The sequence below is a fragment of the Ostrea edulis genome, chromosome 2, assembly GCF_947568905.1.
Source record: "Ostrea edulis chromosome 2, xbOstEdul1.1, whole genome shotgun sequence".
NCBI classification, from domain to species: domain Eukaryota; kingdom Metazoa; phylum Mollusca; class Bivalvia; order Ostreida; family Ostreidae; genus Ostrea; species Ostrea edulis.
In genome coordinates this window covers 80,070,970-80,091,862 of record NC_079165.1, presented here as the reverse complement: position 1 = coordinate 80,091,862, position 20,893 = coordinate 80,070,970, and the positions used below count along the sequence as shown (strand labels likewise).

The window sequence follows — 20,893 nt, the reverse complement described above, 5'->3', positions numbered from 1 at the left end:
CTTAATATGTAACCTTTATAATGAATGGATACGTAAAGGACCAGGACTGAGTCCAAGTTAAGGAGAGAAAGATGTGATGACATTCTTAAAGATCATGGAATTACTTTTAGCTTATTAAACAGTAGAGTCAGCTTAGGGGTTTCCATGTATTTTCAATGATGTTACCTAACTTGAATGAATAAAAAATGCCCATACACCTAGTCATATAAAATCAATCTTAAGTATTTTGCAGGTCTGCTGAATTCACAATACAAAAATTCCTTGCATATGCAAACAGATGTACCTGTGACACACAAGAATATCTTGAATTTATTAAGATTGAATGATAACCTATTCAAATCCAAAGGGAAAAGAAATATATTCTATTTTCTTCTTAAAAATAAAGTCAAAAGATGACTTCAAAATAATTAATTTCCCAACAGTGTGACTAAGTATAACATATCTCCTTTAATCATAATGCACATTAATGCCCATGTGATGTGTGCATCTTTCTGGCTTTATGAGATCTGGTCAGACGGAGAAAAATCGAAAATATCATTGTATATTCAAATTCCATGAAATCATTAAAGGAAAAGCACCATCATATTAACTCCAAAATCTGGTAACGTGTATATCTACACAATGCAGATGGTAAAAACAAAAGTGCCGAAACCTTTACTTTCAACAATACTGTAATCCAAATTTTAGATTTGATCGTTCAGAAAATCTGTATATTCTTCGTCGACTACTCAAACTGGAACAAAATTATTGGAAACTTTAATCAATTAAAAATAAAATTTTCAACAATATTAATTACAAGGCAAGGCAAATTTAAAAGGGGCCATAAGCTACATGTACAGATGATACAATTTTCAAAGTTGCACTGCCACTAGTTACACGTAGTGACTTACTTACAGATAAATAAAGTAACTTACAGACAAATATTTTATTTATTTATATATTATTTCATTTCATTTTTTTAATATCATGGTTTGTACTTGAAGAGTCATCGCAATAAAGGGACATTAATTATTAGTGTTACAAAAAAAAACGATTATGCAGTTTTTAAATTTCTGAATTTTGAAAAAATAAAAATATAATAAACATTTCAACCATTCATTCTCAGACAGCTAGATTCTGATACCACTCAGTCCCCCCCCCCCCCTCCCCCCGACTGGCCAGAGAGTTCTGCTTCTATCAGTTCTTATGCAACTCAGCCCCCAGACTGGCCAGAGAGTCCAGTGTTTTGGTAAATTCTGAAATAATGATGTTTAAGACACTATACCTCATTTTCTGTAAGGAATTGGAGTAAAAGGAATCCAGATTTGAAATCAGCATACTCAAAATTGGTAATTACACCTGATTTTTATTGATTTGGGTAATTTTTGAAAAATGGGTGGTGGTTGCTATAAACAGTTCACCCGTGAGCTACCATTAAGATCTAACTACGAGTTGTCACCATTCATTCACAATTTTGTGACATGTCTCAAAATTTTATAAATTAACTTCATCATTGATTAATAAAAAAGTGAAAATAACTAAACAGTGATGAAGTCTCATAATCCCTAGCAAGAATACACTTGGAAACACCAGAGGTGGGATCAGGTAACCAAGAGGAGTAAGCATCCCTTGTTGACCAGTCACAACTGCCATAAATCCTTATCTTGATCAAGTAAATGGAGTAATCCATAGTCAAATCAGTATATAAAGAATGGTCTAACGATTAGTATGAAACAGTCGGACAGTATTCGATCAAATGACAGGTGGTTGTATTTACAAATTAGATCATTATAATGACCATAGAATCATTTGTAAATGCTGACTTTAAACAAGGATGTTGAAACCCCTGTAACATAAACTTCTTTGTCAGTTAACCCTGCCTAGGTTCATTGATTGATTGATTCATTCATTCATGTTTTCCGCCACACTCAACAATTTTTCAGTTATCTGGTGGCGCCGTTTTTATTGGTGGAAGAGAGAACCCAGACACAGTGTACCTGGGAAGAGACCTGTGCACCGACCTTCCGAAAGTAAACTGGGAAACTATCTCACTTACTGGCGCGAGCGGGATTCGAACTCGCGCCGACAGAGGTGAGAGGCCGTGTGATTTTAAGCGCAATGCTTTAACCACTCGGCCAATGAGGCCCTAGGTTAAAAATTTATCATATGCAAAACATGAGTTGAGAGATAATGGAATATTGCTACATATCAATTATCACACACACCAATGAATCTTCAATGCTGTACAATGGGGTGAATTAAGTGTTACTTGCAGAAGCATCTAATATACACAATGTGAATTCACTACAGAATGAAGCAGTTCAAATTTACCAGGTAAGGGTTCCATGTGCCTTCTTAGAAAATACTTGACCACTAGACAAAGAAAGGGCACTGCAAGTGATGAAAAATGGACATAGATTTTATTTTGAGAGATCAAGGGTTTTAAGATATTGAAATTGATTTGATTGATAATTACCTGGATGAAATAGTAGTCAAATAGATTTATCATAATTAAGTATCATGCAGGGAGTGGGGGGGGGGGGGGGGGGGGGGGGGAGAGGGGGGGTGGGGGTGGGGTGAAATCAAACTGGTATGCAGCTCTGTTAATTAGTTCTTTAAAGTACCATGAGCTAGTGAAAAAAAAATCAATGTACCAGGTAGTTAATTGATCCCTTTAGGTAATTCAGCCCTTAATGGGGATCAATTGATGATCTTTTTAAGTTCTTCACCCACCCACCCCCCTCTTGAATGTGATACACAGCTGATATATAGGAGGATATTGTTGAAACTCATGAGTTGTTATTTACACAACACAGGTTTTCAGTCATTGGAGATGTATACAAAATACTGCTAAAAAGAAAAAGACTGTTTTCAATCCAAAACATTTTCTGTAGATAAGACCACACAACCATTTTTCAGCACTAAGATATGCCATCAGTATACACATGAGGAAAGAAAGCTTTCATTATCTAGTGACCTTAAGTCCAAAATTAAATTGAATTCAAAGTCTTTCTACATACTTCAATACATCCCCCCCCCCCAAAAAAAAAAATTATCATCTTTTAAAATAAGCACACACAGGGAATTTGACTGACGTCTTTAAAGAATGTGTTTCACAACAATCAACAACATTGTGCGTCAGAAAATCCAGATACATCGAGCTGAAATGTTCTAGAGCTAATGTTTGTAAATTGTTTCTTTGTAGACCGACAATTTGTGAATGTGAAAGAACTTTAAAAATTCCCGAGACATCTGGAGGTAGATGGGAAAGCCCAGTTATTTCTGTACTGGTTAATTAGTACATCCAAGCCTGGAATCCCCATTCTACTTGTGGTAGCAGGTGACAAGGACTTTTAATTGCAAACTAACGAACTTCAGAAACTGCTGGGAACCCCTTGTCATTAGAGAGAGCAGTGATGTCATAAAGCCCATGAGCCCTTGAGGCTTATAATATTTGGCAATATGCTTCTTTGAAAAAAGTTGAAATTGACATCTGGTACTTCATAAACAGAAGGCTTGATTCCAATTTGTATTGGTATTACAAATATATTTCCTAACTATTAGTCTAGAAGTAAATCGCAGTATAACTGGTACAGTTCACTGTAATACAGTCAACCCCCAATAAACACTTCGATAAGATTGACGTCAAAATGAATTTCTATACGTTATACTGGTGGATTTTGAAAACAGTCTACAGACAATGATATATAGGAAGACCAAACTGTTTTGTGACATCAGAGACTGATCTCCCTGGCTGATCAGCTCTACTTAATTCAGAGTCTCCCGTCTGGAGTTGATCTGACAAGAATATCTGTGAAATCTAATACAGTCAGGCGTGTGCTCGATGTCAATTACAAAAGACAATGCAAATTCATTCTGGCTTCCAGGGTGTTTTCATACAAGGTTTAGCTGAAAAGACAGTCATCCTGTTATTCCTTGATTGTGCTTAATGACAAATGTCAGAAACTAACAATGCATACAATGACGGAATCCATGTTTGCTTTTCTTTTTTCCACTCCGCTTCAATTCTTCAGCAAGTCAATATGGATCTTTTTGACAAAGACAGTACACTCTTCTAATCAATACTATAGGCGATGGAACGGCACAGTTCAACTGACAAGAAACGTGTTAAACTAACAGATCTAATAATTAATTTTCTCAACCTTCACTATTCCCATAAGGAAAGAGGGATTTTTTTCAAATTAGCAAGAGTTGTGAAATGTTGTCAGTGCTTAGTACATGTATGATGGGAATAAAAGCAGATTGTGAAGTTATAATGCATCCATGAAGAAAAGCCAAAACCAGATTATGTAAAGACTCAGTGCAGCAAAATCTTTTCTCTTTTCCCTTGAAATAAAATATGCTTTCTGTCTTACTATAACAGAATTGGTTCAGTTTTAAAAGTAATAAAAACATTTGTACAAAACAAATTTAAAGTAAAATATTAACTGCATGCTGGTCAACAGTTGCAGGTTGTATGTCTGCATGGACACCATGATCTGGTTATGGTATTTTTGTTTTTAAATTTGCTATTTTGTATGACAAATGAGTTCAATGAGACATGTTGAGCTTAAAATAATATTATTTCCCCAATGACGTACATTGTACATATCAACTTCTTCTAATGTAAGTAGTTCTACAAAATGTTTGTGAATGCAAGCTTTTAAAAAAAAAAACATAATCAAAGGAGCTAGATATAATCTATTTAAACACTAGTTTTCAATCTTAAAGTTAATAAAAAGAAAGAATGAACTACTTTCTAAAATCACTGCTACAAAAACTATCACATTTTACGATCAATGAAACAAGAGTGTGGGAGGACCAGCCTAGTATCTAACCTATTTCTTTTTTCTGTGCATGTTGTCCACACATTAAAATCATGAAGATCTAATTAATGCTGAAGAAGAGACAGAAACATTCCCCTCAGATATGCTAGAAAAGCCAGCTGTGACATTCCCAATGAAAAATGTGATATTTTCACATTTTGTGTGAGATTTGCTATATTTAACTGAATAGGTACATGGAGCCTACCGAGTTTTACTAATAGCTGCGACAGATTGATTATCTGAAGTCTGCTCTGTCTGACAGTTGTAAAACTGCCATCAATGAATTAAGCTGAGTAAAGATTTCTTTAATCTGATAACTTCATTTTATGCATGCACAACACTGATAGACAAAGAGAGATAACTTCAATTCTATGACTGCAAGTTATAATTTGGCAAAAGGGGGATAACTCTTATTCCAATTTCTCAACAGATAGTATGTAGTACAGTAAATAATATTTCTACCATAATCTGCGAGTAATAAGAATTTTGATGATTTAACGCAACTTGTAAAACATGCGATTAGTGCATTAGTCTTCAATCTAAATTTAATATAACATGTAAACTGTGTTGATATTGGGTCATGCCAAATGTCATCACAACATGTTTAAATTTACTCCATTTCCATTTTCTTGCTACAGCACCAATTTGCTCGATCAAGATTACATGAAATTCAAATTTTCATTACAATCCTTCATCAATGCAATCAAATGCATTTTAAAAATACATACAAGGAACAAAAGTAGCATCTGTTTATTTTATTTGATTTAATGTAAGCTAGGAAAGTTTTTTTTTATAAAAATGTGTTGAAATCACTTCCCTTTTATGTAAAAATAAAACTAACACCATTAATGTATCAAGGAAATTTTATATTTAATATCAATGTGATATGACTCTAGGCTTGCTGCAGAGGAACCATATTTTGCATGTGTTACAATGGTAAAAATGAAAATAATGACTTCATTATTAGTCAGAATCGTTGAAGAATAGCCCCCCTCCCCCTTGGTTTTACAAGATATTATCAAAAAATAAAATCCTCATCCTTTGGGCCTGGTTTATAATTTCTATAAAATATCTCACTGATTATAATCCAATATATTTCTCCTTCACGGTCAATATATCTCATAATCTGATATAGTATGTTATGTACAATTTAAATAATTTCAATGCTATCTCTCTCTCCATTTCTGGTTTTAATAATATTAAACTTAAAAAGAAAAATGTGACAGTGTTTTGATAGTCCCTAGTACTGACGGAGTACAAATCAAAACATCCACAAAGTGGGATATATATCCCCTCACAATGTAGGCAATCAGTAAATTAAGTGTTTTCTAAGAAGTCCCATAATGACCTTGACCTTTGGACCCCAAACTCTGTAGAGTTCCATCTTTTGATACCAAATTCAGCTACATGTGAAGTATCAAATAAATCAAGTGAAAAATGTAACTTGTAGAGTGTCTATAAGATTTTTCTATGAGGTCCTATTATAAGTGACCTTGACCTTTGGACCCAAAAATCAATAGTTCTTCCTTTCCTGTTTAAAATGCTACATGTCCAGTATCAATCAAGCAAGCAAAAACTGTGGCCTGTAGTGTCTACAAGCTCGGTGTTACATACTCGCACAGTCTCGTTACTATGTCCCATGTCACGATGAATTGTGGGGGAATAAAAAACAAAATGTGAAAATAATGTCTGTTCAAACAATTTAATCAAAATCAGATGTTAGACTCCCTTGCATACTCACATACATGCGAGCTGATCTAACATCTATTCTTAATTTGATTGTTGTTGAAATTGCACTAAATATATACAATAATTCTTTTTTAAGAACTTTCATATTGTACAAATGTATTTAAATGTACTGATGCTCTTCTGGAATTTCAGCTGAAATGAAGAGTGTTGCTAGAAATTAGCTACAACACTGAAGTGAGATTGAAGACCATTAAAGTATCGCAGTTCTGTTGCAAATTTATTGCCATTGGTCTTGCAAATCATTCTGGTTCATTAGAAGATAAACTGCCCAATCAACTCCAGTGTTACAAACTGTCAGAGTTGTATAGCAGATCTGCCAAGATGAGTACTTCATGGAGTGTGGAAACCAATATTCCAATAACCTTGACAACAATAATTTATGAAGGAAATCAACTAGCCTGTAGATTCAAGAGCTGAGCATGTAGTCTAAATATGAAAATGACCTTACGTCAATTCTCAATATCCATCAGAATTGTGCAATGTAAATACTTAATATCATTACTTTTAATGCTTGCTTGAAATTTAATATCCACAGCTATTCTGGCTTGCAATTGGTTTGCAGTTTTGCACCCAACAAAAGGTTATTTCACTCGTCTCATGAGGTCATTTTTCTAAATCAACCTTTACATTAAATGCCAAGTTCTGCTGATATGAGACCTGTTTTTTAACTCCTCTCCCGAGTTGTGAGTAATATATGCTCAATTCCAACCAAAAAAATCTGTAAAAATCTTTCAGAATGAATCTATTCTGCCAAAAACAATATGAATGTTTATAATCTAGATCAATTTCTTACATTCTTACAGCAACAACAGCCACATGGCTGTGACAAATACTCCACAACTTCCCGTGAATAGACTAAATTTTACGCCTCTTTTAACTGACTTTAACAAATGTTTGGAGTCATACCTATTATAACTAGAATTTTGGGAGTCCTGAAATCAATACTTTATCAACCAGTTTTAAAATTTTACACTAAACAGATATAACCATGTTCATATCATTTGAGGGGGGGGGGGGATTCATAATTTTGTTTTCCCCAAGTAAATATATACCAATTCTAAAACTGACTGTATGCTCAGCTCTAAAAATTTATTGATCTATTTGAATGAAGAAACTAAATATTTTTTCAAACTTTTATTGTCAGGTATATAACTATTAATCTACAATTATACACCTTGTTCCCCAACACAAGCATTCATTGCATATTGGTCATATAATTTTTAATTCAGGTCATTGTAACCTAGATTTAGGTTATAGTGACTCATGAATTGACAAATTAAGATTCCCAGTATTCTAAATATGCTGAACACAGCAAAGCTAACAAATTCCATATAGCACTACAAGCAGCCTGTCAGAGACATTTAAAACCTACATGAAGCATATATTTCATATTTTCATTTGTGAGAATATTTTAGTCTCCACTATTCCCTATATTTTTTAGTTTGGGAATATAGATGCAAGTAAAAATTTTCAGTAAGGCACATATATCTTTAGTTTAAAACAATTTAGCTGTAACTGACGGTATTTTCAAACGACACAATCATGACACCTATCGGTATAACTTCTAAAATCTCCAAGATCTGGTATAAAAAAAAACCCAGCAAAACAAACAAGGGAATATTGTTTCCAATATCATACCTACAAATTGAGTGTTTTGAATAAACCATCATTGCATCGTAAGGCATGGGAACGATGATTGCCTGCCGAATATAACTGAGTTGAACCGAGACCAAGGTCATACAAAGATGGAAACTGACGTCAGCAACTACACAATATTACATCATGTCATGAATGCATGACTTCCAAGTATTATAAGTGTAAGAAAGTAATTAAAATTATGCAAGTGGGCCACTCAAATGAAATTTTATCTATGAATTTGCTATAAATTTGGCATATTGAAATTGTTTACAAATCTGACATGTGTGCGGTGCCTTAAATTGTTCTCTTTCAAATTTTTCCGGACTGATGACCTCGGAGGTCAATGTACATCTGAGATTAAGAACAGGAATTATACTGACAGGATGACAATGATTCATGAATCAACATTTTTTGCTGATTTGACAGGTTTATTGCTTCAGATTTACTCTGATTCTATGAAATTATATATATTCAAACACAATCATGTTAAATATTTATTCTATTATTTTTCAATTTATTTAACATCAGTTATAGTTTGTAATGCTTTAAATGAAAATGTACATTTTGCTAGAACTCTTCAATGTGTAAATGTATAGACTGGAAAGATGCGAGACACAAATGTAATGGGGAAGAAATTTACTTGGTCACTACAATGTGTGCACAATAAAGTATTTTCACTATGTCGTTACTGCCAGGCTTCGTTGTAACTAGGTCCTCTATATCACAGTTTTCACTATACTGTGATAATAATAGATCTAATAACTAGGGGTTTTCATCAGCAAACATAGATGGATTACTTTTCTTCTGTGACACTTGGCAATTATGGTGATCTTTTCTGAATATTCTTTTATCAATAATTGTTATGCAGAATCACCAATGATCTTCAATACACAAAAACGTATTACCACACTCCTAGTTTGTATTCATGACCAATTTTTCAGACGATTAAACATAACATTTTTTTCTATGAATGCCAAGCATATCAGTTTTTTTTCAAATCTGTAAACGCAAGTATGTGTCCGACAAAAATTCACCTAATATTACATAAACAATTGTTCATGTCTACAAACTGTTCATTCTGGTGACCACTTGTGCAAGTGAGGATCACAGTTTTTTGATAAAATGAATCTTGACCATCAAAACAACATAGTTACTTTACCCATGAGAAAATAAATCCCATGATATACTTGTATATCATGATAATAAACCATTAATTGTAGCAATACAGCACTCCTTTCCAATCAATCCTTTGACATACTGTTTCCTTAATAGAACAATACCATTCTATACTGTCCCAAAATTTTGCCAAAACACAGGATTCTCTGGAGAGGGTTGGAGGAATATATGACCTAGGCTTTGCAAGCAGAGTGGTGTGTTTGTCCATTGAAAGCCTATAAATTAGCAATATCAAACCAAATTTTTACAAAAATATAATACCTATTTTCAAAGTCTAAAATTAACATTTCATCGTGAACACATGCATACTAATGAATGAATGGAAATATATATCTAAGGAATAACTGTCCAGTTGTTTGGTTTTACGGTGTTAATTAATTAACAGTCCATTTCCTCCCATGGTAATTTGCATAAACACCTTTGGTGTTTGTGGTAGAAATTACCAGGGGAGGTAATTAATAGACTGATAACACTATATAAATCCAAAACACTAGACAATTAACCTGTATGTTACAATTTTTCTTTATCTTAGATCTAATTAAACTTTTTTTTCCAAAAAAAAAGAGATCGATTGATTGTATCTTGCTTAACGTCTCGCTTGAGAATTTTTCACTCATATGGAGACGTCACCAAGACTGGCGAAGGGCTTCAAATTTAGGCCTATATGTTCGGTGCTTTCTGCCACTGAGCAGTGAGGATTCTTTAGCATGCCACACCTACTGTGACACGGGACATCCGTTTATAAGGTCATCTCCGAGGACCCGTGACATTCACACCTGATGCCGAGTGTTTGGCGATGGAACTATCACTACCTGTTTTAACGACTTGGGTCTGTCGCGGCCAGGATTTGAACCCCATCCTACCGCATGCGGGGCGAACACTCCAACCTCTCGGCCACCACGGCGGTTAAAAAAATAAAATAAAAGTTGTTAAATAAACTTTTGGTTGGGGATCTCTTCCTGTCGTGGAAGAAGTGTGTAGTGGTAATTCGGCCAAATAGCTTGATAAGAAAATTGAGACAGTGCCTTAATTGTTTGTAATGTTATCTCAAAGACATTGGAAAATATAAATACCATATCATGAAAATCATTTCAGAACAATATGTTTGCCATTATTCAACTATATATGCAATCCCATGGGGATCCAGGTTAGAATAGGTCCTCAGTATCCCACGTTTGTCATAAGAGGCGACTAACTGGGGTGGTCCTTTTGATGAGACCACAAAAACCGAGGTCCCATGTCACAGCAGGTGTAGCATGATAAAGATCCCTCTCTGCTCAAAGGCCGTAAGCACCGAGTATAGGCCTAAATTTCCAGCCCTTCACCAGCAATAGTGAGTGAAAAATTCTCAAGCGGGATGTTAAACAATACACAATCAACCAAACAACTACCAGGTATATATGCAAGGTTTGACACACAGAAGCCTGAATTACTGCAAATTGCAATACTTGTCATTAAAATTCCTTTCGTTTGTTTACCTGGGACTTTTACATTCCTTCAAGAATTTTTCAATTACTTATAGAGACATACAAGTACTACTGTAGTTGCAACCATAGACTTATGCTGTTAAGTACTTGGGGCATTTAGCAGTGAGAGTTCTGGATGCCTCAACCATGACACTGAACCTTCAGCATAAAGACTCATTCAAAAGACCTGCAACTTTCAATTTAATGCCAACCACTGGTAAAGGAACATTCACTATCTATTCTAAAGTCTCAGGTGAATGTCACTGTTCTGGGATCAAATCCAGGCCCCCTGCACAGGAAGTGAGCACTCTACTAACTAAGCTACGGAGGCAGTTCATATAAAGGATTTTCCCTTTAAATAGCTGGATGAATTTACAAAAACCTAGCAATATGAAAATAATATTGATGGTTGTATATTGTTTATAATTAACCATCATGCCTGAGAATTTTTTACTCATATGAAGATGTAACCATTGCAAACTTTAGGCCTATGCTTACAGCCTTTGAGCAGGAAGGGATATTTATCGTGCAACATCTGCTGAAAAACAGGACCTTAGTATTTGCCGTCTCATTCAAGGACACCTCCATTTAGTCGCCTCTAACGACAAGGGAGGAGTACCGAGGACCTACTCAAACCCGGATATTGTTATCCAACACTTTATAAACTATATATATATCATATGAAATTACATGTCATCATAATAAACAAGAGAGAGATACGGTGATGATAATTCTGTTGTTTCTAGCTCCAGGTGACATATTGTATTTCATACAATTCATACAAGGTTATTACATACGGCTATCTATACATGTTTACTCCTTTATCTAATAGATTCAACAGCTATTACATCAATTTTTTAAAATTATTATGCTGTGTGTTCTTATGTTGTTTGTGACACCCCAAACGTCAATGTTACAATTCTAGCTGTTTAAAACTGTCAGAAAGCAAAAATTCCCCAAAATACAGTAACGTAAAACGTGATAAAAAGAATCTCCCATGCTGTGAGGTTTGATATGATTAATATCCAACTCGTGCGTTTTCTATCCCCTTGGCATCCGACAGTTCAAAGCTTACCAAAATATTAGGGTACCTTTTATAACCTGTGTCTAACCAATATATGGCTTAAAACATTGAAAATATTACTTACATTAAAAGTAGGGAATAAGACATTGTCACAAAAGGGCTCAAACTGAAAGAGCTCTTAGGGTCAAATAAACTATAACCCAACCCAACCCCCTCATGCCAACAGTCACACAGAGACAGTGTTTCTATCACATTCACTGTCCAGCCCTATAAATGGCAAATAATTAAATCTCCATTACCTACAACACAGTGACTTTTCCCCCATCTGGTAATTAAGGTATAATTAACCACCACTAACATCTTCCCTGGCCTTTCATGGAGTAAATACACTTCTCAGGGCTATCATTTAAAACCAGTAACTCCACAAAAATTACCCTGATGTTCATTTTCTTTCCAAACTGATCTTTTATGGGACAGTAACGGAGGATATTTTGAAGCTCTAGACATAATCATATCCCAAAGGATTCCTGGCGAAATGTCTGTAAAACCTGCGTTCTTGTATAATGGTTTAGCAGCAGGACCATTAAATCCATTATAACACAATATCAGATAGGAATATATAAAGAACATACATGACTAGAGGTAAAGTCATTTTCAAAATATCTTAAGTTAAGAGTGTGTTCAAATCCTGTAAAATTAAAATATTTTTAGAGTGTTAAAACTCCCAAACATTCATGCTTAGTCTAGAGGCATATCAAGATAAATTCTGTTTTATGACAAGGATTTTTATTTTGCAGTGCAAACTTTGGGGAAAGAGTTCATTTGCATGCATCATTTCCAGATAGCTAGCTTCTCCATTACACAAAGTCATAAAATGTCACTTAGAAATGACTTCATGTGTTAGACCCAGTCATCTTCATTATAGAGATTGACAGTTAAAGTTCAGAAGGCAAAATTAATTTTATGACTTGCCCTTTTCTTAAAATACAGTAGAAGAGTAGCTTAAGTAGCAGGAGCGGGATAGAAGGGAGGGGGTGTAAATAAAGGTGAATGGACAATTCTTAACAAAAACCTTTATTTGATGTAAATAGAAGAATTATAACTGGTACACAATACAAAAGAGGGGGAGAGGTATCTCATATTTATATGAACTGCAACAGTTTAGATCTGCAGTTCTCACTTCTGAAAGTATTGTAGGTTTTCATTTTCTAGCTTTTAATGATAACATAAATTCTCATTAGAGAAACTGACAGTCAAAGTGATCTACATTGTAAATATGGAATCAAATCTGGGCCATCACTTTTTTAGTCTAATTAGAAGAAGGTTCATTAACACATCTTCAAACTATTTCCCAAAAACTAAAAAGGACACAAATGTATCCATTGTCCCATCAAATATTGTTGTCACACCCATTTAGTTTATATATATGCAGCTAGCTCATTGCATAATAGGCTGCAGATCGTAGGTTCAAGTCCATCAGGGGTTTTCATTTTTGAAATCTGTTTAAAAATACAGCAATTTTAAGTACCTAATACATCTATTCTTTACATTATAAACTTTTCATCCAAAATAATTTTTCATACAGAAGTATCTGTCACTAGTGCAATATAAAATAAAAATAAGAAATATATTGTCTTTTTCAAATCCATCCTCTTCTTAGGCTCAGTGATTTTTAAAGGCGCTAAGCACCAGACAATCTATACTTATATATAATGTGCATTTTAGTCCCTGAAGAATGATTTTTTTTCAAAAAAAAAAATCTTCATTCAAGTCCTATAAGACTTTTTTTTTGTTTTGACTTTTTTAAATCTTTGTGATTTTACACAACATTGCTTTTTTTTGTTTTTGCTCAATGAGGCAATTTCCAAATTTCCAACATCACAACATTATTCTCTCTTCTTGATTAATGGTACTTTGGGTTTGGTGCCATGGTTCCTTAAAGGAATACCTCCTTAAACCCTCATCAAACCATAAAATGGTAGTGTCAGTAGATATAAAAAAGTATTACTACAAAATGACGTCTATTTCAGTACAGAAAACATAAAGCACACCTGTATTGAGAAATTACACCTGCAGACAAGCCTTGCATGCAGCCTTATATTCATTCATTTCAGAATATCAACTGCAAGTCTGTCCTATCAAGACCCCATGTTCCAAGCCAACAAAAAACACTACGCAAACCTACAACCCACCAGAACTACACAATCTCCACATCAAAGAAAACAAACCAAAACATTTCTCATCTTCTTTGTCTTTCTTTTAGATATATGACAGGGCTGCTGTTTAATTAACGTGTTTTTTTTCTACTCTGTGTTTTCTTGGCTTATGGATTGCAGTATATTGTGACAGAAATTCAGAGACACAGCAGTGATGTAACTATATATATATATATTCCAAGACATTGGGAATACAAATAGGTATATTAATCATGGTCAGTTCATTGTTTCACTATACTCAGCCACCTTAAGGATACCTTAATTGGTTTGGAAAAGAGGGAAATTAAAGTACTACAAGTTATATGATAGGGATGTCAAATCATGCATGTCATCTTTTGGCTTTATGTACTTGAAGTACATCATTCATTTCAGATTTTTTTCTAACGGCCATTATTCTACAAAACCCCACAAAACAACAAGACACAATGAACATACTTTTCGAAATTAGGTCTGTTTCAGTGAGAATCTTGACTTGGAATTTCACTCCCCTGTCCTTATGGACTTGGGCACGTTTAGTCCCGTTAAAATTAATCATGGCAGACTCAAGTGTAACGTGCCAATGATGCGGTTATATTTTTGTCAATAAATATACCTCTGAGACCTAATTACAAAACAATCATTTCCACTTGATGTCTGTTGACGTACAAATTTTACATAATGGAATATTTATGAAATTTGTTTTAATGGAAATGTATCATTCCTTTAACGGTTTTCCTATCATCTTGTAGGGGCCTGCCTGACTCTTCACCCGTCATTTGGGCAAGAGAGACATCGCTGTGTATCCCTGATGATTTCAGTCTACTCCACTCATGAATTTTTTTTTTGTGATATTGTAGATAAAACTTTTAACTTTAGTTTACCATTTACATTTAATACATTAAGCACACCTACTGCTTTACCCATACTAAAACTATTTGATACCTTCTACACTGCCAATATTCACTTACACTTATCTTTTGATGAAAGTACTTTTGTGGTCTCAAAGTCAAATCTCAAGATTAAAAAATTATAGACCCTTATCATAAGATGGCGAACTGTCACAATTTTGTTGGCAACACTCTCAAAAAGGAGTGGATCCAAGGAGTGGATATATGTGCCCTTCCCTTTCTCATAACATATATCAACATATGTTCAAAATACAGTACAGTGGATTGCAAGGTGTATAAAAATTAACATCCTCACACTCCATCCCAAGTCAAAACTCCCTAATCAGGAAAAGTAAGGTCTTAAATGATACAATAACTGAAGTCAAATGCCATTCTCGATGTTTCTATTCAAACAAGTAAAAATACTTTTATGAAACTAACTGGGAGTGGAAAGTCCCAGTTCTCAAATCTAGGAAGTGAAATAATTTTCTGGGGCAACAAATGCCAACAGCAGGTGCTATTAAAGCTGGGAATGGAGTCTGTTGTAGTGTACAATCCCAGAGAAATAAACAGAGGTTGTAATGTAAATACTAGTATATGGAGGTTAGTCTGAGTGTTGATACATGTGTGTATAGACTGAAACACAAAATAAGTCTATCTCATCATCTCAACCTCCTCACGCTGTAAACCTGCACTTAAAAACTCCAAATCTTCAAGATTCCTACAAATTATCATCTGTTTCTATCTAAATCTACAAATTCTGTTTTTATTAAATCTTGTAAACTGTGCTGATAAATAGATGTTCATGATAATTTCAAAACCCACAACAAACATTGTTGTGAGATAGTCAATGCATTTCTTAATCAAAATAATCATTGTATTTCTACTCGACTATGAAATCTGTTCATTAGACAATGCATTTTCAAAATGTATGTACCTAATCTTAAAGCATTCAAGCGATAATCCATGACTGTGAATAATTAATTACACAACAACACTTCATGTAGAAGTATTTGTTTCAGATAGTGTCATTAAAAATTTAACACACTGATGACAAAACTTAATGAGAACACCTGCCTCTGAGTTCTTACCTATGATGTATTTGGTCCCTGCTATAGTTGTAGTAAATGCCCTCCTTTTGTACCTGGGAGAACAGGGGTGGGACTGGCACCCCCTGATGTCCGGAACCTCCTCACCCGGCCTCAGTGTCTCAGACTCAGTTACCGTGACAACGGGGATGTTGTTCAACGACATACTCATTCCAGGTTTCAGTTTTCGATTTTCTCTGTTTTGCATATTTTTAAATTTTATATTCCATTTGACAAAAATACATTTGTCATAATCACAAGTTTTGATAAAAGCTGAGTTGTTTTTAGTTCAATATTGAAAAATCTCCCACACAAAGCTAGCACCAAAAGCCTTTATCCAATCATTTTGGTAAAAGCTTTGACTGTTGATAGTTTGTGCACCACCTGCTACCAGATCATAAACTTCGATTGGCACCAAGTGTTTAAGTAACACTGAGCCCCGTTTGTTGTCTTTTAGAGAGGTAGTAGGAAGAATTTAGCAGTCATGGTCGGAGATGTGATTAGGAATATGACATGTAAGCACCACAAGACAACCCAGAGTGTCTACTAGCATTACAGGTGAACAGATCAGGTGCATCCACTCAGCTGTGGCAAAGTCAACCTGCTGCTCTGAGCTCATTAATTCCCATTGGTAAATACACTGGGTTTATCTTCCTCTATTTCATAACAATCCTTTCCGAGTGTTGAATATTCAATTAAAACGAGTGGAAGTCCATTGAATTTTTCACTTTGTAAGAGTTGCGAGTAGCCATGGTTCACTATATAGGTATATATATATTGATAAGCAAACATTGTTCAGTGGTGGTCTTACATCAATGATGGATCAGGAATTTCTCCATCTACAAAGGTAGGTATGGCCATCTCCCATGCACATCAGGTATCAATTCCAGGTATCCTCAGGTAGATTGCATTACTCACTCAATGCATCTTGTGTCACTGATCTGAAATGTCCATCTTCCTGCATAGTCCTACGAGCTTACACACTCTCTCTCTCCTCAACTAGATGTACCATTGATCTTTGCAGTAATAATAACCGTTTTCCACAGCAAACTAAACAGGCCTTTTCCAATATCAAATATTGTCATAAATATACATCATATTTCAAATTACCCACAATACTCATTACAAGGAATTATAGTATCAGGTACTTGTACCAAGTTTATTAGAAAAACTGTGCTTTTTGTAACGGAGTAGGCAGTTCCTTGACAACCATGGAGAGAACAGTCCACCAAAAAAACAAAAAGTCAATTTACAGGTTGATCGCCCGTTATTGGTCCACTTTATTATCAACTCGTCAAATTCACATCCGGTACAGAGGTTCAATCTCGGGCTGATGTTTTGATGACAGTCCAGGCCACAGAAGATGGTGAATGCTACGAATGTATCTCCAAGAATCCAGCTCTCTTACATTCACACATGACGCTTGATATTTATAAGAACAGTTATGACTTACTATATTATCCAATGTAAGGAATCAGATAATGAATTAATAAAGAATAACACAATGCTCCTCTGAAGGGTATCTATAAGATAGACACTATCACATGGAGAGAAAAAACACCCCCAAAAAATATGTTCATTCCTTATCCTTTCTAAATCTGTCCTTAAAATACTGCTTCATTTCAGAATTCATCAAAGCAAGAAACTTGGAGAGATTCTCTGTCTGCATGCACTTACCAGAGGAATAGCAGATCAACTTACCAACTGAATATTTATAGTTGATCGACTTCTTGGATCACATTTCATTTAGGCTTTACTAAAAGACTGAACCCCATTGAACCACACTTATCTCCCCTTGGTAATGTAAGTTTGCTTAATGCTATCTCTCCTCGGCACTTTAGTGAACATTGAGAATGATAAGGGTAAATTCTGTCTGTTAAAGCTGTTGAAAACAATGTTTAAATTTTCAAAACTCAAATACATGATATAGATCTAGTTTTATTTCATCTAATAGTAATAAAGAGTACGAACTGTCAACTATTTTAGAAAAAAAAATTAAAATATTGGACTGTTTTTTCTGGACTGTGTATATTGCATATGAAAAAGAAATGAAAACCTGCTGAAACTTACATAATCTCCCCATTGAATATTTAAGGCATGATTCATTTGATTCTAGGCCTTATTATGATCAATACATCACATATTTCTTCTCTACAAAAGTGAGACTTGTATTTTCAAATTAAGATTTGACAACAAACAGAGATCTTGAAAACGTCAATCTTAAGAAACCACGCAAGTAAAACGGGGGGAAAAATTATTATTGGTTACCAGAAGAGTTAATGATCAGTTATACACACAATTTGTATGATGGATAGCAGATGATTACTAAGCTATGGTCAGAGTCTCAGTCCCTATACAAAGCCTTGTCAACATTCCAAATCATTAAAGCGTTTCAGAGGGGGTAAGAAATAACATACTTCTAAGATATGTAAAGCAAACAAATTCAAGATTCTGACAGATAACCTTATGTTGCTAACTAACCTTTCAGAGAAGACTACACAACTATAGGTTCACTTTAAGCTGGTAATTTCCAGTTCAAAGAAATGCCAGTTTGTGCCTATAATTCTAAGTATAAAATATAAAGTAGAGATGCTCATATTTTTATTAGCTTTAAAGCATTTCTTCAAAGAAGTCCATTAATGGATGAACAGGGCATGCACATTTGTATAAAGTTATGGATTTTTATGGGTAAAAATGCTGTAAAGAATTTGAATATGAGCACAGTCCTTTAATCAAATAGACAACTCAAAATGATCTGCATTCAGCAACAAAGACACATGCAGAGCACCCCAGTCACACTCATTTACCAGAGAATTAACACATCATAGATATGACATCGCAACCCAAAAAGATATTGAAGTAGCCTTGACCTTTCACACTTTGAAAATCAATCAAGTTTGGCAACTCACACCATGGGGAACATAGTAGTAAGCAAAGTTTTGATGACCTTAGAGTTCTTTGGATTTGTTTGAATCTTGCCCACAAATTTTTTATAAAAAATAGCCCTCCTGTGGCCGTGACCTGGGGTTCAACAACTCAACATGGAGAATAAGTATGGAATGTTTGATGACACCTATTGCTACTGTTTTTAAGAAATTTTGCCCAAAAGTCAAAGGTAACTTGCACACATGCTCACATACTAGTGTAATAAAGGAGAACATTTTGGGCTGCACTGGGAATTGAACCTGGTGTCTCTGCAATACTAGTCAGGTGCTCTAACCACTGAGCTATCCAGGCTGATATCCACAGTCCATATAGCCCTAAATACCACCCTCCTTAAATTCTCCTCACTCTCAAAGACAAACAACCCAGATACTATTTGTCCCTGGCAGGACATCCTGCAAATCCAGAGGTTGTCACAGGCACCAAATGTAGCATAGGAGAAAATTTTTGGGCTTGACTTGGAATCGAACCCCAGACCCCTGCATTACTAATCCACTGAGCTATCCAGGCTGATATACATGCATGGTCTATTAGCCCAAACCACTTCACTAGCATACTTGCACACCAACCGGTCGCAGTATCTCAGTGCAGTCTGATTAAAATCAGACCCCATACTCATTATCATATCGATATGATGATGAGTATGGGGTCTGATTTTAATCAGACTGTATCTCAGTGGTAGAGCATTCGCTTTGTAACTAGGAGATCATAAATTCGACTTCCGCTTGTGCCATGCATAGTCGTATCATACCTAAGACATTGGCAGTGATTTCTCTTTCACCAAACGCTCAGCATTTAGAAGCAAGAATCACAGGTCTTTCGGATATATAACCTTAAAAACAGAGGTCCTGTGTCATGGTAGGCATTGATACGTTAAAGACCTCACTGCTACAGCCCTGAGCGCTAAGCATAGCTCTAAAGACCCTCACTGCTACAGCCCCGAGCGCTAAGCATAGCTCCAAAGACCCTCACTGCTACAGCCCCGAGCGCTAAGCATAGCTCTAAAGACCCTCACTGCTACAGCCCCGAGCACTAAGCATAGCTCCAAAGACCCTCACTGCTACAGCCCTGAGCGCTAAGCATAGCTCTACAGACCCTCACTGCTACAGCCCCGAGCGCTAAGCATAGCTCCAAAGACCCTCACTGCTACAGCCCCGAGCGCTAAGCATAACTCCAAAGACCCTCACTGCTACAGCCCCGAGCGCTAAGCATAGCTCTAAAGACCCTCACTGCTACAGCCCCGAGCGCTAAGCATAGCTCTAAAGACCCTCACTGCTACAGCCCCGAGCGCTAAGCATAGCTCTAAAGACCCTCACTGCTACAGCCCCGAGCGCTAAGCATAGGTCTAAATTTGTGGTACTTCAACTACAACTGGTGACTTCAATTACATGAGTCAAAATTCTCGATGGGACATAAAACAAACAACCACCGTACCACAGATGTACTGCTCACAGTAGCCTAGTGGTAGCCTGGGGTGCCTGCCTCATAACTGGGTGGCTTTGGGTTTGATTCTTGATCCAGGAACTGTGTCAAACCTAAGACTTTTAATATAGGTAGTGACTGTTCCTTCACCAAGCACTCGATATTAGAAGTGAAGGTCACAGGTCTTTCGGATATGACCTCAAAAACGGAGGTCCCATCAAGGTATTAATTCAAATCTTTAAGTTAGTTCTTATCATAAAAGATTAGCCACCATTTTGAAAACATACAAGGAGCAGCAGAACTCACCACTGAGTATCTAATTCCTATACACGAGATCGAACCCAGTATGCTGTTTATATCAACTTTACACACAAATTTATTCTGGGTATCTAATTCCTAAACACGAGATCGAACCCAGTACGCTGTTTATATCAACTTTACACACATATTTATTCATTGCATAATAACTTTACACACAACAATCACTCACTCACACAAGC

The 20,893-nt window shown here is 35.4% G+C and overlaps 1 protein-coding gene across 33 annotated transcripts in view; it reads right to left on the bottom strand.

Moving 5' to 3' along the window:
- Positions 1 to 20,893, bottom strand: part of LOC125682373 (dual specificity calcium/calmodulin-dependent 3',5'-cyclic nucleotide phosphodiesterase 1A-like) — a 196,329-nt gene that overhangs the window by 103,265 nt on the left and 72,171 nt on the right. For 6 of the 33 annotated variants that reach the window (XM_056154988.1, XM_056154995.1, XM_056155005.1 and 3 more), the window contains exon 1: positions 16,032 to 17,450. The exons of 26 other annotated variants lie outside the window; for them this stretch is intronic. In XM_056154988.1, coding sequence (XP_056010963.1) covers positions 16,032 to 16,236 — 205 coding nt within the window. In that variant the 5' untranslated portion in view covers positions 16,237 to 17,450. Of the gene's footprint in view, positions 1 to 2,310; positions 2,371 to 16,031; positions 17,451 to 20,893 lie in introns of those variants that run through there. One more of the 33 variants, XM_056154993.1, reaches the window with a different exon arrangement.